Raw genomic sequence first — 22984 nt, forward strand, 5'->3', positions numbered from 1 at the left:
GGAGCCAGCAGCTTCTGAGACCTGAACAAGGCTGCACCCCGATCTGCTGCAATCCTGCACCCCCAAACCCTGGCAGCCCAAACTCTGCCCCCCAAAAGCCCCCACTTGCAACAATCTGTACCCCTAGATTCACTGAGTAATTGCTTGCAATCCCCTGCGTGCTCAGAGGTTCTGGGGGCCAAGCCGAAATCCTCAAATCATTGTGCCCCCCCCATAGCCCCATGCAAATAGGTGGACACCCCCCAGATCAAAGCCTGTCCCCTAAACTGTGCCTCTAGAGAGCCTGGGAGGTCCCCACAAAGAACCTCCCAGCCCAGCCCTACCCCCTGATCCCCCCAACCCACACACCCTCCCCATCCCAGACCCACCCCCGGTCCCTCATCTCACACACCCTCCCCCATCCCAATCCCACTCCCTGATCCCCCCACCCCACACACCCTCCCCATCCCAACCCCACCCCCTGATCCCCCCACCCCACACACCCTCCCCATCCCAACCCCACCCCCTGATCCCCCCACCCCACACACCCTCCCCCAGCCCCACCTCCTGACCCCCCCACCCCAGACCCAACCCCGACAGCCTGACCCCAACCCTTCCCCCCAGACTCCCTCAATGCCCCCCTCTCCTGAGAGCCCGCCCCCAACCCCATAACCTCCCCCTTCCCCCATCTGTCCAGATCCGACCCTCCTCCCACACACACACCCTCCAACCCCCCCCCACTCTGCTGCCAAAGCCCCTCCCCTCGCATTGTGTCCTCGTCCCCTTCTGTTTATACACAAAGACCCCCCCCCATCTCTCCCCCGCCCCTCCTCTCTCCTCTCCCAGGCTTTGGGGGGATGAGCCGGGCGGGGATTACGGCTCTGCTGGCGGCTCAGCGGCTGGGCCAGCGGCGATTTCTCCCTGGGGCCCCGCTGCCTCCTGCCAGCGCTTCCCCGGCCCGGCCCCCGCAGCGGGGCAGCGGACCGGCCGCCCGCCCCCCGCGGAAAGGCTCGGGGGAGGGCGCCGCCAGACGGGGGGAGGGGAGCCGCATGGGGCCGTGAGAAGCCGCCGCTGAGAGCCGGGAAATTCCCCCGGACGCCTGGGTCCCTCCGAGGTGTCGATCTCCCCCCCCACCCACACACACTGTGATCCTTGCCCGAATGCCGGGGTCCCACTGATCCCCCCCCCCCCCAATCAGCCGCTGACAATAGGAGCCTGCGAGCTCCTTGCCCGAACGCCTGGGTCCTACCGAGATTTCTAACCCCCGCCCCCCCTCTCCCCATGCGCCGCTGACAATAGGAGCCTGAGATCTCTTTGCCCGGACGCCTGGGTCCCCACGGCGCTGGATCGTCGCTGACAAAAGGCGGTTTGGAACCTTCCCCTCCCCCCACGCCTCGCCCGGACGCCTGGGTTCTGCGGAGCCCGCGGAGAATTCGGACCCTCCCGCGCCGAAAGGAGCCGCCTTTTCGCCGCCCGGACGCCTGGGTTCCGCTACTTTCCTCCGGGGTAATTATTCTCCCCCTCCCTATGCTGAGTGACAGGCTTCATTCCCGCCCCCTCCCCCATCCGGACGCCTGGGTCCCATAGCCCGCTAGCCTGAGCCATCGAGCTTTGGAGTCCAGGGTCATTTCCATCCACCCCCACCAAAAAGCCCCCCTCTCGACGCACCCGGCTGTGCCTGGACACCTGGGTTCCTCTGAGCCACCAAGATTTGATCTCTCTCTGGGGTAATATATCTCTCTTCCCTCCAAGATTTACCGTCCCCCGCCCAGATTTACCGTCCCCCGCCCAGATTTACCGTCCCCCGCCCAGACTCCTGTGTTCCATTGTCCACCAAACCTAAGCCATCCTCCCGGACTCCTGGTTTTCCCCCCGGACTCCTGGGTTCCCCCTTCCACCCAGTTCGAGCCATTCCCCTCACTCCCCATTCCCCGGACTCCCTCCCCCACCCGGACGCCTGGGTTCCATTGCCCACCCAGGCTGAGCTGTCCCTTCCCCCTCCCCGGACTCCTGGGTTCCACGGGGGTCCGGGATTCCCAGCCGCGTGCGGGGCTGTCAGAAGGGCGGGTGGGGCGAGCAGTGCCCGCCCCCTCCGGAAATCGCCAGGCTGACACAGGCGGAACTTTGGGGATTTTTTTCATCTTTTCTTTTCTTTTTTTTCTTTCTCTTCCTCCAGAGCAGGGGCGGGGGAGAGCAGGGAGCCCCACGATTCCTCTGCCGGCTCCGCTATCCCTCCTTCCCTGCCTCTCCCGCCTCCCCCAGCTCTCTCTCCATCCCTCCTTTCTCCCACTTCCTCATTCCTTCTTTCCTCAGACCCCTCTCTCCTTCTTCCATTCTTTCGCTCTCCTTCCTTCCCCGACTCTCTATCCCTCCCTTCCTCCGGCCTTACGTTCCTCCTCGTAAACCATTCCTCCATTTCTGCCCCTTTCTCTCGCTCCTCCTCCTCCTCTTAAACTCTCCTTCCTTCCCTGACACTCTCTCTATCCCTCCCTTTCATCCTCTTAAACTCTCCCTCCATCCCCCCCTTCTTCCATCCCTCCTTCCCTGACACTCTCTCTATCCCTCCCTTTCATCCTCTCAAACTATCCCCTCCTTTTCATCCTCTCAAACTATCCTCCATCCCTCCTTCCCTGCCCCCCCCTTGCCCCCATCCCCACTTCCCTCCCTGCCCCCCACAGCCCCGGGGTGAGGATGGCGTCAGCTCCGTTGCCAGCCCTGCCGGAGTGGAAGCTGCAGCTGCTGGAGAGGAAACGGAAGGAAGAGGAAGAGACGCGCCGCAGAGAGCGGGAGCAGCAGGACCGCATGGCCAAGATGCCAGCCTGGAAGCGGGAGATCATCGAACGCCGCCGGGCCAAACAGGGCTCCGGTGCCTCCTTCTCGGACACGGAGGGCAGTGGCGGCGGAGCAGGGCCCCCCTCGGCTGTGGCGGGGCCGCCCGGCCCCGGGATGGGCCAGGAGGAGAGCACCGTGCTGCAGGAGAAGATTGGCCCGGTGCACCAGAACCCTTTCATCCAGCTGGAGAAGAGGCGCAAGGAGACGGCGGCGCCGGAGGCCGAGCCAGCTGGCGCCAAGGCCAAGCAGTTGATGGAGCTGTACGGCCAGCGCCCTGGGGTGAGGACCCTACGGGCCGACAACGTCATCATCATTGAGTCGGTGCCGGGAGCAGCACCGCCGAGGGCCGAATGGCAGGGGGAAGCCAAATCCGGCAGCGTGGAATCCCTGAACGAGCTGCTGGCCCGGCGCGGTGGGAGCGTGACCGAGATCCGGGCCGGCGAAGTCTTCATCGTCAAGTCGGCCCTCAGCCGCAGCGTGGAAGACCTCAACTCCTTCGGCCAAAGCCGCGGCGAGGCCGATTGCCGGCCGGGGCTCCCGGAGCAACGCCGTGGGCGTGTCAGCAAGCTGCTAAGCCGCTTCGGCCAGGAGGACCCACCCCCGCGCCCACTCAGGTCCCTCAGCACTGAGAACCTTGCCGATGGCTCCTACGAACGCCCCCTGGCAGCAAGGAAACCGCCCGGCTCAGCCCAGCACCGTAGTGGCACACCCAGCCCTCCCCGCGACCTGCCAGGCCTGGCCCCCTCGCCACCTCCCTTCACCGTGGCTTCCTACCGCAGCCAGTTCGAAGCCAGGTCTGAGGCCTGGCCAGAGAGCCCTCCGCGGCGCTCGCCCACCAGCAAAGCATGGGGCAGGGAGGCCGCCTCGCCAGAGCGGGGAGCCAGGCATGATGGCAGCAGCCCTGGCACGGTGGTGCCGGGTCCTCAGAGCAGCGAGGCCAATTCACCAGACAGGGGAGCCTGGCACTGTGGAAGCACATTGGCCTTGACGCCAGGGCCGCAAGGCACAGAGGCCGCCTCGCCAGAGAGGGGAACTAGGGGTGATGGCAGTGCCATGGCGCCAGGACCACGAGGCAGAGAAGCCGCCTCACCGGAGAGGGGAGCCAGGCCTGGTGGCGGTGCATTGGCGGTGGGGCCGGGCCTACAAGTCAGAGAAGCCGCCTCACCGGAGAGGGGAGCCAGGCCTGGTGGCAGTGCATTGGCGGTGGGGCCGGGCCTACAAGCCAGAGAAGCCGCCTCACCGGAGAGGCGTGACGGTGGTGGCAGTGGCTCGGGTGCGGTGATACCAGGCCTGCTGGGCAGAGACGTCACCTCTCTGGACAGGGGTGGCAGGGGGGACAATGGAGACGCCTCATCCTCAGGCCTGCCCGTTGACACCATATTGGATGCCGAGGCCCAGGCCAAAGCCGTGGCCAGCCTGCGTCTCCATTCGCGCAACTCCTTCGTGGTGGTGCCGCGCCGGGCGGCTGCCTCCCCTCCCCCAGACCCCGGCGAGGTTCGGCAGGAAACCAGCACTTCTCCTCCAAAGGCTGCCGCTGCTCCGGCCTCCACTTCCTCCTCCTCCTCCCCCAGCCGCGAGCAGCTTCCCCTCCCGGCCAGCGCCGAGGAGCCGGCCGAGGGGGAGGCCATGAGGCGCGGGGGCCGGGGGCCCCGGGAGCTGGGGGGCCCCTCCGCCCTGCCCCACCCGGCCGTGCAGCGCCGGAGCGGCAACACCATCACCATCAATCCCCGCAAGGCGCCAGTGCCGGCCGTGGAGAACGGCGTGGAGGGCGAGGGGGCGCTCGAGAAGGCGGCCAGCGCCCCACTGAAGAAGCGCTACCCCACGGCAGAGGAGATCCAGGTGATCGGGGGCTACTTGTCCCTGTCGAAATCCTGCCTGGCCAAGAACGACCCCCACCGCAAAAAGGTACCGGCGCACTCCTCACTCCCTCCTTCGCTCGCCCTCTTGCGTTCCTCCTTTCCCCGCTCTCTTTCGTTTTCTCTGCTTCGTGCTCTCACTTTTCACTCTCCCTCCTCCTGCCATTTTTATCCTTTCTTTCACTCTTTCTTTCTTTCCCTCCCTCTCTTTCTCCCTTTCGTTCGCGTCCTCTCTCTCCTGTTTCATTCTTTCTCGACCTCAGCATCTCTCATTCTTTTTAGTCTTTCTTTTTTTTGCTCTCTTGCATTCATCCTCTTTCTTTCTCTCTCCTCTGCTCATTCGTTCACCCTTTTCTTCGTTCTCTCTTTCTTTTGCTTCTCTCCTGCTTTCCCCTCCCTCTTTTCGTCCCCCACTGTCTCTCCTCCCATCATTCCTTCTCCTCCTCCTTCAGATGCCTAACACAGGGCTCAATGTGGGGACGCCAACCCCAGGCGTGGGGCTGTTAGCCATGGTTGACCTCTGACCTCCCGCCCGGGCCCAGCTGCCATTGGGCAGCGTCTCTGGCCCTCGTGGGCCAGGGATATAGGGCACGTGGTGGAGGCCGGGTTTGTCATGGGATCCACAAGGATGTGGTCCAGGAACGTCTCCACCCTGTTCTCATGGAGCTAGAGCAGGAAAGGCGGGGGATGGACTGTGGAAATAGGGTGGTTGATGCCAATTCCTCCAGGTTTGGATGGGAGATGGCGCCCCCTAGAGGGGAAAGGCCCCGTATCCCATTCCCCACCCCTCTGAGCCAGCCAGTTCCTTTTGGAGTAACCTGGCTTGAGTTTGTAGCTGGCTTATGGGGGCTGGGGGGAATAGGATATGGGACCCAGGGGCAGCTCTAGGCATTTTGCCGCCCCAAGCACGACAGGTAGGGTGCCTTTGGCGGCTTGCCTGCGGAGGGTCCGCTGGTCCCGGCAGGCAAGCCGCTGGACCCTCCGCAGGCAAGCCACCGAAGGCAGCCTGCCTGCTGCCCTCATTGTCCCAGCAGAGCGCCCCCTGCGGCTTGCCGCCCCTGATGGGACCTTCAGTTTGGCCCCAGGGCAAGGGCACTGGCTGACTTGGGGAGGGAGAGGAATGGGATATGGGGTCCTTCCCCTCTTGTGGAGCACTGGCTCTGATCTGGACGCAGGGTTGGGGATTGTCTGGCTCAGGGATATGGGGAATGGCTCATGGGGCCTCTCCCCTCTGGAGATGCCGGGCTGGGATCCAGCCCTGCCCTGTCACTCCCATTCCACAGCCCCAATGTGAAATGAGTTTGTTTGGCCCCAGCCCACTTCCCTGTTGGCCGAAAGTCGCTGGCAACCTCAGTAGAGAGGCTGAGGGCTGGACGGGCCTTGAAGCCCCCTCTTTCCCTCTCACTGGGGATCCCTGCCAGTGCCGGGCTAGGGACCCAGTGGCAGGGGCCAGGTGGGGAGGGGGCCACCGGAAGGGAACGGGGTGATCCACAAAAGCCTTTTCACACATGTGACCCATGCCGGGGTCTGGGGTTGCCCTTGGCCAGATGCGGCTCTGGTGCGCACAGTGGCTGGTCTGTTCTTTGCCTCATAAGGGGATCATTTAGCAGGGACAGTCGCTAGGCAAGAGGCATCCCTGGCTAAACTTTGTGGCTGAACGTCAACGGCATTTTTGCAGCCAGAGTCTCTGCCCAGCTTCCTGGGCAAATGCCCCCTCGTGCTATGAACCTGTGCCCGGGGGGCTGCCTCACTGGCACTGGCTACAGAGCCCAAGGAGGCAGCTAGAAAAATCTTTCTACCCCATAATGCTCATTAAAGAAAAAAACTTGAGGATCCTGGAGTAACTGCTTTGAAGTACTAGAGTATTTGAGAGGAACAGAACACAATACCATCTTGTACTGGTATTATCTAGGAAATAAATATAGTTTGTGAGAAATATGGGGTCTAGTGTGGTAGTATCATACAGTAAAAATACTAGAGTAATGGGCCATAATTCCTTAGACTGCTCAAAATGACTACAGGCTACTACAGTACTTGAGCGTAACAGATCACACTACTTTTAAATTATTTTTAAAATTACTGGAATTATATAGTAAATATGGTAACCTTTTAGAGTAAGGGGCTATAGTACTGTTGGATTGCAGCTCAAACATACTGCAGACTATTAGAGAACTCGAGAGTAACAGATCACAATACAATTACATTACTCTGGTATTCTATAGTGAATACATTAAATACCAAAGCAAGGGGCTATAATAACGTTAGATGCACCATTGCGCAAAGTCCCTGCAAACTACTAGATTACTCGAGAATAATAACATCACACTACTGTTAAATTTCTGGAGCATTGCTCAAAATTACTTAAAAATACTGGAGTACTTTGGAGTAACAGGTTACAGCATTGCCAAATCACCATATTATATAGTAAATATAATAAAGGACAAGAGTATTCTACAGTGGTAAGCTGCACGATGGTTCAATTGCTGCAGTATTGCTCAAATTACTACAGAGTGCTAGAGTAACATCACAGCATTGTTAAATTGCTGTGGAGTTACTCAACATTACTGCAAAATACTAGAGTATTGCAGAGTAACAGATGACAATACGGCTAAATTATTTTACTGTTCCATAGTAAATACAGTAAAATTCTAGATCGGGGTCGGCAACCTTTCAGAAGTGCTGCGCCGAGTTTCATTTATTCACTCTAATTTAAGGTTTCACGTGCAAGTAATACATTTTAACATTTTCAGAAGGTCTCTTTCGATAAGTCTATAATATATAACTAAACTATTGTTGTATGTGAAGTAAATAAGGTTTTTAAAATGTTTAAGAAGCTTCATTTAAAATTAAATTAAAATGCAGAGCCCTCCAGATGGATGGCCAGGACCTGGGCAGTGTGAGTGCCACTGAAAATCAGCTCGCGTGCCGCCTTCGGCACCCGTGCCATAGGTTGCCTAGCCCTGTTCTAGAGTAAAATGGTGCTGTTAAATTACTATAGCATTGCATTAAATCACTGTAAAAGCAGCAGTGTTGTTGTAGCCAGGTCAGTCCCAGGATATTAGAGGGACAAGGTGGATGAGGTAATATTTTGTATTGGTCTAATTTGTCTCTCTCACCAACAGAAGTTGGTCCAATAAAATATATTACCTCTCCCACCTTACCTCTGTAAGCACCAGGTATTCTAGATTAATAGACTGTTACATTACAGGAGTAATGTCCCAAATTACTGCAAAACGCTAGAATATCCTACAGGGTGATGTCAAGATACTGTTAAAATACTGCAGTATTCTATAGTAAGTGCTTCCGAATGTTTTGGTGTTCCAGTGAATAGATCAAAATACTGTTAACTGTTTTCAGTATTGCATAGAAATTACTTTAAAAAATACTTTAAAGTACGAGCAGGGTGGGAAAGTAATAGGTCTCAATATTGTTAAAATACTATTGTGTTGTATGGTAAGTATTCAACAATACTGAGACCAAATTGAGTGTAGTCTACGGTATCAGATCACAGTAGTATTAAATGACTACAGTACTCTCTATGGTAATGCTTGCCAGATAAATACTGCTTTGCTCTAAAGTAGTCAATATACGTTTTCAAAATAGGATAGTATTTTAGCGAGTCTGTCTGTATATCATCCATCTCCCTGTGCTCATGTATCTCACTTTCTCTTTCTCTCTCTCTTGAATCCACATACGCAACTATCTATCCATCTAATCACTGTATGCATCTGTCTATCCCTCTCTCTAATGCATCCATCCATCCATCCATCCATCCCCTATAGGCATCATCCAATCCCCATACATCCCCCTGCATCCATCCAGTCCCCATACATTCCCCTCTGCCCATCCAGTCCCCTTATCATCCATCTCTCTATCTCATCCCCATATGTGTTTGTTTCTTTATCTAACGCCCGACCTTTCCCCTTTCAGCATCAATGGCAAAGACTCATTGCCACAAACCCAAATGCTCTAGGGGTGGGGGCCCCCATGGTGACCAAGCCAAGATAATCCCCCACACACTTCCCCGCTCCCATGCCCCGTGTTGCCTTGGCTCTTTAATGCTCTAGTCTAGCACCCCCCGATGCTGGTCTGCTCTAGAATCCTGGGCTCCATTTCCTACGCTGACTTAGACGGAGCGACCTCCATTTACAGGGTCTGGGCCTCGGTGTTTATGGCTCCAGCATCCTGTTGTGCTGCATTACTGCAGGGGCTGTTACAGAATACGGTGGGGAGTGTTACTCTAGAATGCTCTCGTGGTTTTCACTCTAGACTGCTGTGATCAGCCACAACCCTGCAATGGAGCTCAGTACTGGCACTTTCAGCACCAGGGCCTTATCCGTAGCTCTAAAATACTCTGGCAACGGTTGTTCTAGAACACCTAGTGTTACTCTAGAAGTGTGTGGTGACTGATGCTCCAGAATATCTTAGTGGCTAATTACTCTACAAAACAGTGCCGGAACACAGCAGTGATTGCTACTCCAGCGGCAACAACTGTTCTTGAACACAGGCTGTGATGTTCTAGAAGACAGCTGCATGTGCCGCTATAGAATGCTTTGGAGGTAATTGTTGGCCTCGAATGCAGGGCCTGTTGTACTGAAGGGGCCTGTTGCTCTAAATCAGAGTGGAAGCTCTAGAACATGAGACAAGGTAGCTGAGCACTCAAGAATGCAGTATGTGTCCTCCTGGGGTGCAGTGGAGGAGGGGGCTTGCTCTAGAATGCCTTGAACAGATAGCGAGTTGCAGCTTCAGAACATGTGGTGGGGGCAGGCTGCCACTCTAGAATGCTGTTGATGTCACTCTGGAACGCAGAGAGGGTCTGTCGCTCTATAATGTAGTAGCTGTTGCTCTAGAAAGCTTTGGAGGTGTCTGGTCCTGGAAGGATGGCAGCCTGCATCTCTAGAACATGAGAGGGGCAGGCCGTTGCTCTGGAATATAGTGGAGGGCGCTGTTTCTCTGGCATGCGGTGATTGGGCGGAGAGTTAAAGCTCTGGAACATAGGACTGGGGGATGTCACTCTAGAGCATGGTGGAGCACAGTGGAGGGGCCTGTTGCTCTAGCATGCAGCAAAGGGAGACGAGTTGCAGCTCTAGACCATGGGATTGTGGGATCCCTGCCACTCTAGAATGCAGCTGGGGCACCTGTCGCTCTAGGACCTTCCAGCATCTGTACTGAGCCGGGTCAGGTCGCCATCCCCAGGCTAAGCGCCCGCTGCCTCAGGCCCGGCGCCATCCCTCTGCATGGTCCTTTTGTGACCCCATTGAGGGCAGATTCCTGCTCCGGTTTTTCATCACAAACAGACCTTTCACCACAAACGGCTCTTTATCTTCCGGAGGGTCTGGAGCAGCCGGGCGGCTGGGATCTCCACCCAGCTTATCCTTCCCACGCAGGCAGGGGCCCTTCAGCCCAGAGAGATGGAGCCAGCTCGCTTGCTTGCTTTGTCTCTCCCTCCCTTGCTCTCTGCCCTGAGGCTGAGCCCTCACTCAGCCCAGCAGAGGAAGCCCTGCTGACATCAGCTGCTGACGGCCATGCACTCAGCGGAGACCTGGCGGGGTGAGGGGAGACCACTAGGGCTAGCAGCTCAGAGTCTGGCCATGGGGATCCCTCCAGCCAGCTCAGATCGGCTAAGGGGCAATGTGGTGACACATCTCGGATGGGGAAGAGGGCAGGCTAAGAGGGGTGTGATGGGGCAGATTGGGGGAGTGGGGTATCCCCAGCTCTGTGAGGGACATGGGGTCAAGTGGGTTAGAGCTGGGGGTGGGTGGGATGAGAGCCAGGACTCCTGGGTTCTATCCCCAGCTCTAGGAGAGGAGTGGGGTCTAGCGGATTGAGGTGGGGTGGGGCTGGGAGCCAGGACTCCTGGGTTCTATTTCTGGCTGTGGGAGGGGAGTGGGGTCTAGTGGCTAGAGCTGAACTGGAGGACAGTAAGAGATTTCAATTCACTGTATTTAAATCAGACATAAATCTACCTATCTGTTTATCCACCCCTTCTCTCCCACAATATTTCTCTAACCATCCATCTATCTGTGTTCTTTCTTTCCTGGACTGCACCACCCCCACCCCCCAATAGCTCATTCAGGACCAAAGCCCCTGCCACCCCCTGTTCCTCATTCTCATGGAGGCCTGGCCATAGCCCTGGTCAGTGACTGTGGCTCAGGCCTGGGGACACGGGCCTTGCTCCTGTCCCCATAGTGTGGAGTCTGGGGCTGCTCCTGTCTAGGCTCCAGGGCCTTGCCTGCCTCTCCTGGCGGGCTCCTGCCAATTGCCGAGAGCTGGGGGAGGGGGGCATGGGTGGGGTGAGTGTGCAGGGGATGCCAGGGCTGGGATCCCTCCCTGCTGAGCTCAGAGCTGGGGAGTCACTCAGACAGGGCTCTGGGGCACATTCTCATTTGGGCGTCATCTCCCCGCCCGCCTACAGCCTCTCCTGCCTGCTGAAATGCAGCTGCCTCTGGTGAGGGAGGGACGCTTCCCGAGGAGTTAGAGAAGGGGGAGGACGGCAGGCAGGACTCCTGGGTTCTTTCCCCAGCTCAGGGAGGAGGGGGGGTCTAGTGGGTTAAAGCAGCGGGGGCTGGGAGTCAGGACTCCTGGGTTCTATCCCTGGCTCTGAGAGAGGAGAGGGGTCTAGTGGGTTAAAGCAGCGGGGGCTGGGAGTCAGGACTCCTGGGTTCTATCCCCGGCTCTGAGAGAGGAGTGGGGTCTAGTGGGTTAGAGCAGGGGGGGCTGGGAGTCAGGACTCCTGGGTTCTATCCCCAGCTCTGAGAGAGGAGTGCAAGACAGAGAGAGAGAAAGGAAAAAGCAAACATGTGCCTGAGCGGAAGACACAAGCCCCCAGAGACTGTGTGTGAGAGAGAGACACAGCCGCAGACAGTCTGTCTGTGCATATGGGGGAAAGGGGAAGCCGCTGTCCATGCAGAAGGACCCAGGGACGAGGTCGGTGCTGGGTCCCAGCCCAGCGCTGCAGCCCTAGGCTCACCCAGGATGTAGAGGACAGGACCACAGAGCAACACCTGCAGGATGCTGATTCACTGGGGGGTTGGGGAAAGGGATGGGTGTGCAGGGGTAAAAGTGGGAGAAGGAAGGAGTATGAATGGGGAAGGGATGTTGTGGGGAGGGAAGGAAGGGGTGTGAGGGGGGAGGGGACCAGGCCCAGCCGGCCTCCCATTGGCAGAAGCCACCAGCAGGTTTTTCCAGAGGAAGTCATTAAAAGCACTGAGGTCAGCGTTGACGAGGTTGCCATGGTCACTGTTGGGGGGGGCACTTTAACCCTTCATCTCCCCAGAGCTGTTGCCCCTATAATCCCACTCCAAGGCTTCCCAAGAGCGGCTGCTGGTGCCCCCTCACCCCCACCCAGCCTCAGCTCCCGGCCTAGAGCCATGCGCCCTGCATGGATCTTGGCTTCATTTCGCCCTCATAATCATGGACGCCTGGCTGCAGGGACTGAGACACGGGGTCTTTCCCCTCTAGGGGGCGCCGGCTCCCATCCGGCCCCAGGGGGCGGGGACTGAGACACGGGGCCTTTCCCCTCTAGGGGGCGCCGGCTCCCATCCGGCCCCAGGGGGCGGGGACTGAGACACGGGGCCTTTCCCCTCTAGGGGGACTGGTTCTGGAGTTGATCATTCCTGTCCGGATGTAACAAGCAGTTCGATCTCAGCCCAGCCCCTAGCAGGGCATGTGCCCCCATCCCAACCCACCCCTCCCCCATGCTGGCAGCCTCAGCAGGGAAACCGAGGGCTGAACTGGCCCCAGAGCCCCAACTCCCCTCTGCCCCCTAGAGGGGATGCCTGCAGGGGCAGGGCTGCGGCCCACGGGCAGGGAACAAGGTGTGTTTGCATGGGAGGAGCTTAACTGGGCTGCCCCGCACCCGCTCTGGGCATTACCCAGAGGCCCCTGGGGCTGCCAGTCCTGCCCCGTCTTCCCGCAGTGCTGCAGCCCTGTCGAAAACAGGAAGCGGGGAACGTGTGGGAGCGTGTGGGACGGAAAAGGGCGGGGAGATCGAGGCCTGTGTCAGCTGAAGCCCCGGGCAGCCTGCACCCGCTCAGGAAGTGGTTATTGCAGTGCAGAGCGAAAGCAGCAGCTGGTGGGGGCGGGGCTGGGAGTCAGGACTCCTGGGTCCCATCCCCAGTTCTGGGAGGGGAGTGTAGTTTAGTGGTTAGCATGCGTGGGGGGGAGTCAGGACTCCTGGGTCCCATCCCCAGCTCTGGGAGGAGAGAGGGGGCTAGTGGTTAGAGTGCGGTGGAGGGGAGGGAGGGTGGGAGTCAGGACTCCTGGGTCCCATCCCCAGCTTTGCCATCAACCCTTTCTTGTGCCTGAGTCGTCCCACCTCCCCACCCACCAAACACATGTGATTAACCCTTTCCTGCCCACTTTGACACCTTACGAACCAGGCCAGAACAGGATAAAGGGCGCTCGGTGGATATTATGGGATAAGCAAAGGACTGCAGAGCCACAAATCCAGCCCTTCAGGCCGCCCCCAGCGCCGTGAGCCCGGCCTGCGTTAATGCCATTTGATATAAGAGCTTTAGAGGCGATTCCCCAAATAGCCCCTTTCTTATCTGAGCTAATTCCGATCTGGCTGGGGCCCAAAGGTCCCGCCTGGGCTATTGAGGGACAGAAACAGAGCCCAGCCTGCCTCTCCAATTGGAACCGGCGCCCCCTAGAGGGGGAAGGCCCCACTGCCTGTTCCCCATGCCCCTGAGCCAGCCAGTCGCCCCAACCCGGGGCTGGCTCCCCTTAGCGGGATGGGAGCTGTCAGCAGAGAAGTGGAGAATGGCTTGAGGACTCCTGCAGGTAGGGGACTAGCACTGAGGGAGACGCGAGGGACTCCTACACCCCGCACCCACGCAGTAGAGATGGTGGGGGGTTGGTTGGAACGGATGATGAAGGGATAAATATGTCTCCCCCACTTGGGAATAACAGGGGCTGGGAATCCAGTCAGGGATCCCTGCCCCGGACCACTTCAGCGCCACCTAAGACAGGCTGGGGTTGCTTTTCCCTTCTTTTACTTCAGGTCTCTGAGAGGGACAGGAATGCAGGCTGGACTCGGGCTGTGGCCGGGGCGGGAGGGGGGAAGTTCTGTTCCCAGGGCCGGTGCAATCCATTAGGCGACCAGAGCGCTAACATTTGGGGGGCAGCAACCGCGGCAGACAGATCTTCAGCCGCCCCGGTTGTCGGCGGTATTTTGGGGGCGGGACCTTCCGCTGCCTCTGTCGGGGGCGCCATTTTGGGAGTGGGACCTTCCGCCACCTAGGGCGCAAAAAAAGCTGGTGGCGCTCCTGTCTGTTCCTAGTGGATAGAGCCCTGGAGTGGGACTCCGGGCCCCTGGTTTCTATTCCTGGCTTGGCCACTGGCCTGGCAGGTTGCCCTCAACTAGTCTTTCCTCTGTATCTCAGGTACAGCTGAGGATGGGTAGATAGAGAGATCTATAGATAGATCTTGTGATGGGTGGATTGAGCCGAGGATAGGGAGAAAGAGAGAGAGATGATAATGGATAGACAAGTGGATGGGTGGAGCTGAGGATAGATAGATAGATAGATAGATAGATAGATAGATAGATAGATAGATAGATAGATAGATCTGAGGATGGATGGATAGATAGATGATGGGTGGGTGGATGGATGGAGTTGAGGACAGATATTTAGATAGATGTGTTGATGAATAGATGGATGTGTGGAGCTGAGGATGGATGGACAGATAGATCTGATGATGGAGGGATGGAAGGGTACCCCTGTGAATGGATGGATACAGCTGAGGCTAGATCCAATGATGGATGGATAGATAGAGCTGAGGGTAGACAGATACATATAGGTAGATCTGATGATAGAGGGATGGATATGTAGACGCAGCTGAGGATGGAGAGATAGAAAGAGCTTGCCATGGATGGATGGATAAAGATGACGATGATCTGACAATGGATAGAGCTAGTGATGGATGGATAGACAGAACTATGGATGACTAGAGGGATGCTTGGATATAGATAGTGTGGCCAGGCATCTAGCTGGTGTGTTTGCCACCTATTCTCCCCAGCAGGCCAGACAGTCTCTCTCTGGCACAGCAGTCTCTGGGCTGTGATCTGTGCTTCCCAGAGACATTGAGGGGTCTGGTCAGGGAAGGGCCACTGGACCTTCTCCGACACAGCACTCCACGGGATCTGGAGCTCAGGAGAGCCTGTGGGATAGTGCCCTGGGCTTCAAGCTACAGCTCAAAGGGGCCACCGAGAGTCCAGCCTATCCATCTATCCTTCTCCAGCTCTCGGGCAGAGAGAAAAGGCTGCGAGGAAAGCAACAGGGAGTCTGGATGTTGGGGGGAGGGCAGCCAGGGGTGAAGGTTCCTCCAGGCAAGTGATCTGGAGAAAGCATTGGAGATGCCCATGGATCTAGAGCGATAGTGGCATGGAGGGTCGGTGGGCCATATCTGGATATTCAGGGCCATTTCTGGAGGGTCATGAGTCCATCAAGAGAGAGAGAGGGTGATTTCTGGAGGGCTGTGGGATCCAGTCTGGAGGGATGTGGGCCAAGTCTAGAGGGTCTTGGGTTGTGTCTGGAGATTCATGGCTGTTTCTGGAGGGCCGTGGACCCAGTCTGGAGGATCATGGCTCTTTCTGGAGGGCTGTGGGCCCAGTCCAGAAGGTTGTGAGCCAAGTTTGGAGATTTGAGGCCATTTCTGGAGGGTCATAGCTCAGGGTCTTGGGGTGGGATTCAGTTTCTGCTCCCCCCTTCTAGGCTCTAGGGGCAGGCAGGAGGAGCAGGCATCCTGATGGAGGTGGTGCCAGACATCGGAGCGGAGTTGGGAGGCTCCCGGCACAGCTGTGCGGAGTTGGATGGCAGCTGGATTCCCGGCCTCCCCTCCCCCTCCCGGCCAAACCAGGCCTGTTCGCTCCTTATTTAGGAGCCAAGCAGCGGAGCGAGTGACTCAGGCACATTCCAGAGCTGGGGGAACGGGCGGGGTGGGGCCCGGCAGCTGGTTATGGGGGGGGGGGCAGGGAGAGAGAATGGGGGAGCGTGAGAGAGACTGAGGAGGAGAGATGAAGCCAGAGATTGGGGAGGGAAAGGGGGGGACGTGAGAGTCACAAGGGAGGAGCCGCAGAAAGATGCAGAGAGACATTTTTCATTTCTCCTTTTTCTCACTCCCTTCTTCCTCCTCTCTTTCTCTCACTGACTCTTTTTTCTTCTATCGCCCAGTCTCTTCCCTCCCTTTCCCTTCATTTCTCCTCCTCCTCCTCCACCTCTTTTATCTTTTCAGTCTCTGTAGGACTCTGACATGTTCCCCGTGCCTCCATTCTCTCATTCTGTTCTTTCTTGGACCCTTCCCGTTCATCCACTTCTCACCCCCATTTCCTCTCTCCCTTCTTCTGTTTTGGTCCCCAGTTCCTTCCTCTCACAGATTTTTTCCTTCCGTTCTTTTCTTGGATCCTTCCTGTTCTGTCCTTTATTCCTCTTTTCCTCCTGTCTCATTCCCCTCTTCCTTTCTCTGCCTCCCTCCCTGATTTCCTCCTTCTCTTTTCTTTGCCCCTCCACCCCTGTTAGTCTCACATTCCCTCTCTTCCCCTCCTCTGCTTCTCTCTCCTCCGCTCCCCAGTTTTCTCCTTCTGTTCTTCTCTATCCAGACTTTCCTCTCCTCCCCTCCCCCATGGCCTTGCTTCCTCTTTTCCTCCCATGCCGCTGTCACTCCCCTCCTGGATTTCCAGGTCCCTGCCTTTCCCATTCAATCTTTCATCTCCCCTCTCACATTCCCTTCTTTTCCATGCCGGTGTTCCCTCTCTCAGCCTGGCCCTGGCCTTCCACTTGCCTCTCTACCTCTCCTCTGGCCCTTCTCCCATCCCTCACTACCTCCAGTGAGCATCCGTGACGCTGTTATGGCCCTGATCCTCACCCTCAATTCCCCCGGACTGGCCTCGTGACCCCTCTCCCCCTCCCTCCCAGCTCGTTAATAGCCTTCAGTTAATTGCGATTAGCGGGGGATTAATTCCCATGGGAACCAATTCGGGAACAGATAAGATCAAAGATACCCCCCCATGTCACCAAATGGAGTGGGGGAGGAGTGCCTGGGCCAAAACTAGAACCATGCTAAGCAGGAGGGGTTGTGACCAGGATTACTGCTGGAAATTGGGATGGGGCTGTCAGTGCTGCCTCCCAATACCCCAGCGCAGCACTGGGGGGCGCTGTCCGGTGGAGAACAGGCTAGGGGCTCAGTAGGTGGCGCTGTTGCTGGTGCTGGCCCCAATACCCCAGTGTGGCACTAGGGGGAGCTGTCCTGTGGGGAGCAGGATGGGGGCTCAGTAGGTGGCACTGTCCTGTCACAGTCGGTGCTGACCCCAATACCCGAGTGTGGCACTAGGGGGCGCTGTCCTGCATGAAGCAGGATGGGGGCTCAGTAGGTGGCGCTGTTGCTGGTGCTGGCCCCAAAACCCCAGTGCGGCACTAGGGGGGCGCTGTCTTGCAGGGAGCAGGGTGGGGTCTCAGTAGGTGGTGCTGTTGCTGGTGCTCACCCTAATACCCGTGGGCAACACTGGGGGGTGCTGTGCCAATTTTGGATTGCATAGAAAATTGAAGTCCGGACCAGGCCCAGTCATTAAATCTCCCCTGGCACTTTCCTCCCGAGTTGGGGCGTGAACCCCAGTGTCCTGGCCAGATCCCCCCCAGTGCACATCCATTCCGCCTTCCTGAAATCCCCTGCCCTGTGGTTACAATTGGATGCAGGATTACTCTTCGCCTCCCACTGTGTGGTACTGCTGTCTGGCTGTTCCCCCGCTGCCCCACCCCAGAGGTGGCTGCATCCTAGTGCTGTATGCAAGGCTCCCCCTCCCATCTCTGCCTGGCCCCTGCTCCTTCCCCTAGGCTATTTGTGGCCCAGCCTAGCTGCAGGTCAAGGTAGATGCTCTTGCCCTTGGGGAATCATCTTTCTCTGCAGGAGGGATGTCTAATCTCATTTCCTGCAGGGTTTATCTCCTGCCAGGGCTCTGTGCCCAGCTTGGGTGCAGGCAGGGGCAGCTTCCTGGCTGCCCTCCACTAGAGGCTTAGCCAAAGTGGGACTACCATGGGCACACTGTCCTCAGAGGGTCCCTAGAGAGCCGTTGGCTGGGAGGTCTGTTATTGTAGGGTCTCTTGGCATTACCTGGACTGCGTGCTGTGGTTTGTTATTGTAGGGTCACTTGTAGTTGCTAAGACTGTGTGTGGTGGTTTATTATTGTAGGGTCTTTTAGCACTGGGGATATGAACACAGATTTGTTATTGTAAGGCGTCGAGTCAGCAGTGGGAATCGGCATGCAGTGTTGTTATAGGGTCTCTTGTCAGAGTTCAGGCTGTGTGGTGCTGTTTGTTATTATAGGGTCTTTTGGTATGGAAGATGCACACACTGTTTTGGTATTGTAGGGTCTCAGGTCAGCACTGGGGGTGCAGACAGTGGTTTGACATTGTAGAGTCTCAGCTGTGTGCCATGGTTTGTTATTGTAGGGTCTTTCAGCCCTGAGGATAGGCACAGAGGTTACAGAAGTGTCTTTGAGTGGGCGTTGGGACCCAGCACACTAATCATTATTTTAGGGTCTCTCAGATGCGCTGGGGAGCCATCCGCTAGTTTGTTATTGTAGGGTCTCTTTGTGCTGTGGACTCACCCACTGGTGCAGGGTCTAAAACCGTGGGCACTGATAAGTTATTGTAGAGTCACACTTAAACAGGGGACGGGGACATAAAGCTAACCCAGTGCAGTAGGGGGCAGAGGCGGGATACCGGGCTAGATGGGCCCGTTAGTCTGATCCTTCTCCCCCTTCCCCTGTAGTTGAAGATCTCGTTCAGCGAGAGTCAGCTGGAGCGCACCTTCCAGTACCCATCCGAGGGGTCCCTGCTGGAGGAGTTTGGGCCCCCCGAGGAGTCGGACGTGCCGGCCTGTGCCAACCCCCACGGGGAGGACGACGAGGAAGAGGAGGAGCTGCTGCTTCTCCATCGCGGCCTGCCGGGTGTGCTCAGGACCAAATCCCTCATCGTGGGTGAGTCTCGGCGAGCACTAGGGGGCGCTGTGCTTCAGGAAGCAGGGTGTGGGGCTCAGTAGGGGGCGCGCTCCCCTGGGAGTCAGTGCTGGCCCCAGTGCCCCAGTGCAGCACTAGGGGGCGCTGTGTGGCAGGGAGCGGGGTTAGAGGCTCAGTTGGGGGCGCTCTCCCCTGGCAGTCAGTGCTGGCCCAATGCCCCCGCATGGCACCAGGGGGCGCTGTGCTGCAGGGAGCGGGGCTTGGGTGATGAAACATGCTGGGAAAATGCTTATGAAACAGCTGCTGCCGGTTCCCCACCCGTGGGAAAACCTCTTGCTTTGCCGGCCATGGGCATTGGGGCTCCATCTAGTGGCCAGATGGGGGAAGCTCAAGGGTGTCGGCCCACTGGCCTCCAGCAAGCCCCGCAGGGCACAGATGCATCCTGCCCTTTCCAGTTCAGATGGCTCTTACCAATTGCTCCCTACCCCAGCCCCCACTGCCCCCCCTCCCCCAGGAAGGCCAGGCACATGCCTCTCCCTCTCCTCCAGGCAGGCACTGCTGCTAGGCTTACAACTCCCAGCTCTGGGAGGGAGGGGTCTAGTGCAGAGGTGGGCAAAGTACGGCCCGTGGGCCACATCTGGCCCGCGGAACTGTCCTGCCTGGTCCCCGAGCTCCCGGCCGGGGAGGGTGGCACCCAGCCCCTCCCCTGCTGTTCCCCCTCCCCTACAGCCTCAGCTCACTGCGCCGCTGGGCAGCTCAGCACCGGCACACCCCCTGCAGGGAGGGGGCAGGGGAGAGCAGGGAGGGAGGGAGGCTCACCCGCAGCCTCAGGCGGGCAGGCGGGCGGTGTGGGTGGCAGGAGGGCGGGGAACGCATCCAGAGGACTCAGGAGGACACCGGGCAGCTATGCAGCCGGCCGGAGAGAAGCGGCGCTTTAAAGGGGAAACCACTGCTTCTCTCCAGCTGCACGGCTGCCCCTGCTCCTCCTGAGTCCTCCGCCCATGTTCGCAGGGCCACATTCCGAAAGGGGTTGGGGGGGGTTGGACAGGGGGTGGGATCCTGGGGGACGGTTAGGGGCAGGGGTCCCAGGAAGGGGCGGTCAGGGGACAGGGAAGGGGGGCTAGATAGGGGGTAGGAGTCCCAGGGGGCCTGTCAGGGGCAGGGATGTGGATAGGGTCAGGGGGGCAGGGAACTGGGAGTAGGGGGGTTGGATAGGGGGTGCAGTACCAGGGGGGCAGTTAGGGGCAGGTGGTCCTGGGAGGGGGCGGTTAGGGGACAAGGAGCGGGGGGGGTTGGATGAGTCAGAGGTTCTGAGGGGGGCAGTCAGGGGGCAGGAAGTGGGAGGGGGTGGATTGGGGCAGAGGCTAGGCTGTTTGGGGAGGCACAGCCTTCCCTACTCAGCCCTCCATACCATTTCACAATCCCGCTGTGGCCCTCGGGCCAAAACGTTTGCCCATCCCTGGTCTAGTGGGTGAGAGAAGGGGGGCTGGGAGCCAGGACTGCTGGGTTCTGTGCCCCTGACTGTCCCTGCTGGGTTTCCCCCTCTCCCGTTCCCTACTCATTTCCCCTTCTCTCTCTTCTAACAGATGAATCCTGCAGGCGGTAACCCCGCAGAACCCCTCCCCCTTATGGTGGGGGGACGGGGCGGACCCAGAAGGTGCCCTGCCACGACTGGGTCCCGACCGGCCCCTTCTCTTTCGTCTTCCAGTAAAATCCCAGCAAGAACAAGGACTGGAGGGAGGTTGGCTCCAGTCCCCCTGGCTGTGGCTAGGCCAGAGCAGCCACCCTCCTGTATGACTGCTCCCCTAAGGTCCAGCAGGGGGGATGAGACCAACAGAAAAACAGCATCCGGAGAGCCTTCAGGAACAAACCCACTTCAGCCAGCAGGGGGCACTCTGCATCACCTGGACTGTGCTGGGAGAGCCCATTCCCACTTCAGCCAGCAGGGGACGCTCTCCACCACCTGGACTGTGCTGGGAGAGCCCATTCCCACTGCAGCCAGCAGGGGACGCTCTGCACCACCTGGACTGTGCTGGGAGAGCCCATTCCCACTGCAGCCAGCAGGGGACGCTCTGCACCACCTGGACTGTGCTGGGAGAGCCCATTCCCACTGCAGCCAGCAGGGGACGCTCTGCACCACCTGGACTGTGCTGGGAGAGCCCATTCCCACTGCAGCCAGCAGGGGACGCTCTGCACCACCTGGACTGTGCTGGGAGAGCCCATTCCCACTGCAGCCAGCAGGGGATGCTTTAAACCCCATGGACTTTATTGCCACCGAGAGGTCACCTGGCCTACCTTCAGCCAAAGGTTAAAGATCACACCCCCTCCTGAAGATGGATATGGGTGGGGGGTGGCAAAGAAAACCAACCCCCCACGATACACACATGCATTTTTTGTAACTCTTGAATCCTTTTTCTAGGGGGCATCATCCAGAAGGGAGAACTTTTGTTTCCCAATTTTTACTTCCTAATAATGCTGCCGGGGTGGTCAGAGTTAAGGGGATTGTAGTTTAGGAGGGGGAGGGGTGGGGTTTATTGGGGAGGGGAGGGGTCTCTTTGTTACTTGATAGGGTCCAGTCATAATTGCAGAGGAGCAGATCACTATCGGAGGGTGGGGCAATCTGTGACTTGGATGGAGCCAGTTGAGACTGAGGCGGAGCCAATCAGTATTTGGAGAGTGAGGCAAATTGCTACTTTGCAGGGGTGGGTGGGCCATTTGCAAGTGTTCTGGAGCTAGTTACAGATGGGGCCATTTTTATGTACTTCAGGCAGGACTAGTTGTGTTTTGGGGGGAGTGGGGCAGTATGTGGTTTGGGGGTGGGAGGTGGAGCCAGCCAGGAATTGGGGAGAGACCAGCTGTGACCGGAGGTGGTGGGGAGGCGGTGACTGAAGCGGAGGGCGGGCCAACGGTGTGACTTCCTGTTTTAGTCATACCACTTCCTGTGTAGGTGGAGCAATTTCACCACCTTTCATGGGTGGAGGAGGGGGGTTGTGTCATTCAGAGCCTCTGATGGGCAGGAGTGAGAATGGAGAGACAGTGGAATTGGATGTGTGGGGACAAGAATGAGGATGGAGGGAATGAGGAATGGGATGAATGGGGAGAGACGGATGGATGAATGAGCCCCTCCTCTGTGAGTTTAGTTCGTTCTTGTTATTATTAATTCATTTTCCTTTGCACTGGGGGGAGCAGCCGCATCCTCGCCCGGGAACGAGGGTGTGAGCGAATGAACAAATGCGGCACGCTCCTCCCCCTGCCCAGGGAGCAGGGGCAGACGTGTGGTCACAGGGGAGTGGCGCTAAACGAGGCATCAGCCCCCCCCTTTAACTCCCACCCTGCTCTGAGCAGGAGGCACTGATGCTGCGTCTGAGCGCTGGCAGGGGAAGGGGGCCGCATCCGGCCAGTTCCAATAGTGTTTTTTTATATATATTATAATAATAAAACAGAAAGATGTTGCACGTGAAGCTGCCCTCCTGTCGTCTATGGCCCACGGGGTCTGGAATGAGTGGGTGCTGCCAGGACCTGGCTCCCACATGCCCCCTGGGGGTGAGGAGTGGGTGCTGCCAGGACCTGGTTCCCACATGCCCCCTGGGGGTGAGGAGTGGGTGCTGCCAGGACCTGGCTCCCATGTGCCCCCTGAAGGTGAGGGTGGGCGCTGCCAGGACCTCCCATGCACCCCTTGGGGATGAGGGTTGGCACTGTCAGATCCTGTGCGCCCCCTGGTGGTCACAGCTCTGCCCTGTGGGCACCCTAATTCCCATTCCCCATCTCACTCCCTCTAGTGGTGAGGCATTGATGATGCAGGAGCCCCTGCTCTTGTCTCGCCTGCTCACCCCCAGCAGTCAGAGCTCTGCACTATGGAAGACAATGTACCCCCCATACCTCCTAGTGGTGTGGGTGCTGCTCTGCCTTCCATCCCATGTCTCCCTGACTCCTAGCAGTCAGAGCTCTGCACTGGTTTGCTGGGGCTGAGCGTTGAAATCCCTGCCAGCGTTGCAAAAATCAAATCCTACAAGGCTAGTTAACCCCTCAGCCACCGCTGTAGCGACCCATCAAAGAACAGCACTGAGACGGGCCTAGGATGAGAATGAGTCTTTGCTGATCGCCGGAGTTAAGCTGGAGACAATGAAATAACGTGTGGGAAGTCCACTCATATGCCTGGAAATATATATATGAGCCAGGTCTGTAAAAACTGTGAAGATCCTACTTTGGAAGGCAACTCACACACTGTTAAATATGGTACGGAGCCAGTTAGGGAGACACTCCGTATGCCTGGAAACATGGTAAAGTGCCTAGCGAAGAATGTGACTAACAGGCCTAGAAATAGGGTTGACTCATGGCCAGGAATAAGACAAAGAATCAGATA

The 22984-nt window shown here is 57.9% G+C and overlaps 1 protein-coding gene across 1 annotated transcript; it reads left to right on the top strand.

Annotated features, from left to right (window-relative positions):
- Positions 1-839: 839 nt before the first annotated feature.
- Positions 840-22082, top strand: PPP1R18 (protein phosphatase 1 regulatory subunit 18). Its single transcript, XM_044983154.1, has 4 exons — positions 840-1485; positions 2156-4716; positions 18435-18642; positions 20208-22082. Exons 2-4 carry the CDS (start codon positions 2671-2673, stop codon positions 20225-20227), a joined length of 2274 nt encoding a protein of 757 aa, XP_044839089.1. The 5' UTR covers positions 840-1485; positions 2156-2670; the 3' UTR covers positions 20228-22082.
- Positions 22083-22984: the final 902 nt, after the last annotated feature.

Source organism: Mauremys mutica, chromosome 12 (genome assembly GCF_020497125.1).
Source record: "Mauremys mutica isolate MM-2020 ecotype Southern chromosome 12, ASM2049712v1, whole genome shotgun sequence".
Taxonomy (NCBI): Eukaryota; Metazoa; Chordata; order Testudines; family Geoemydidae; genus Mauremys; species Mauremys mutica.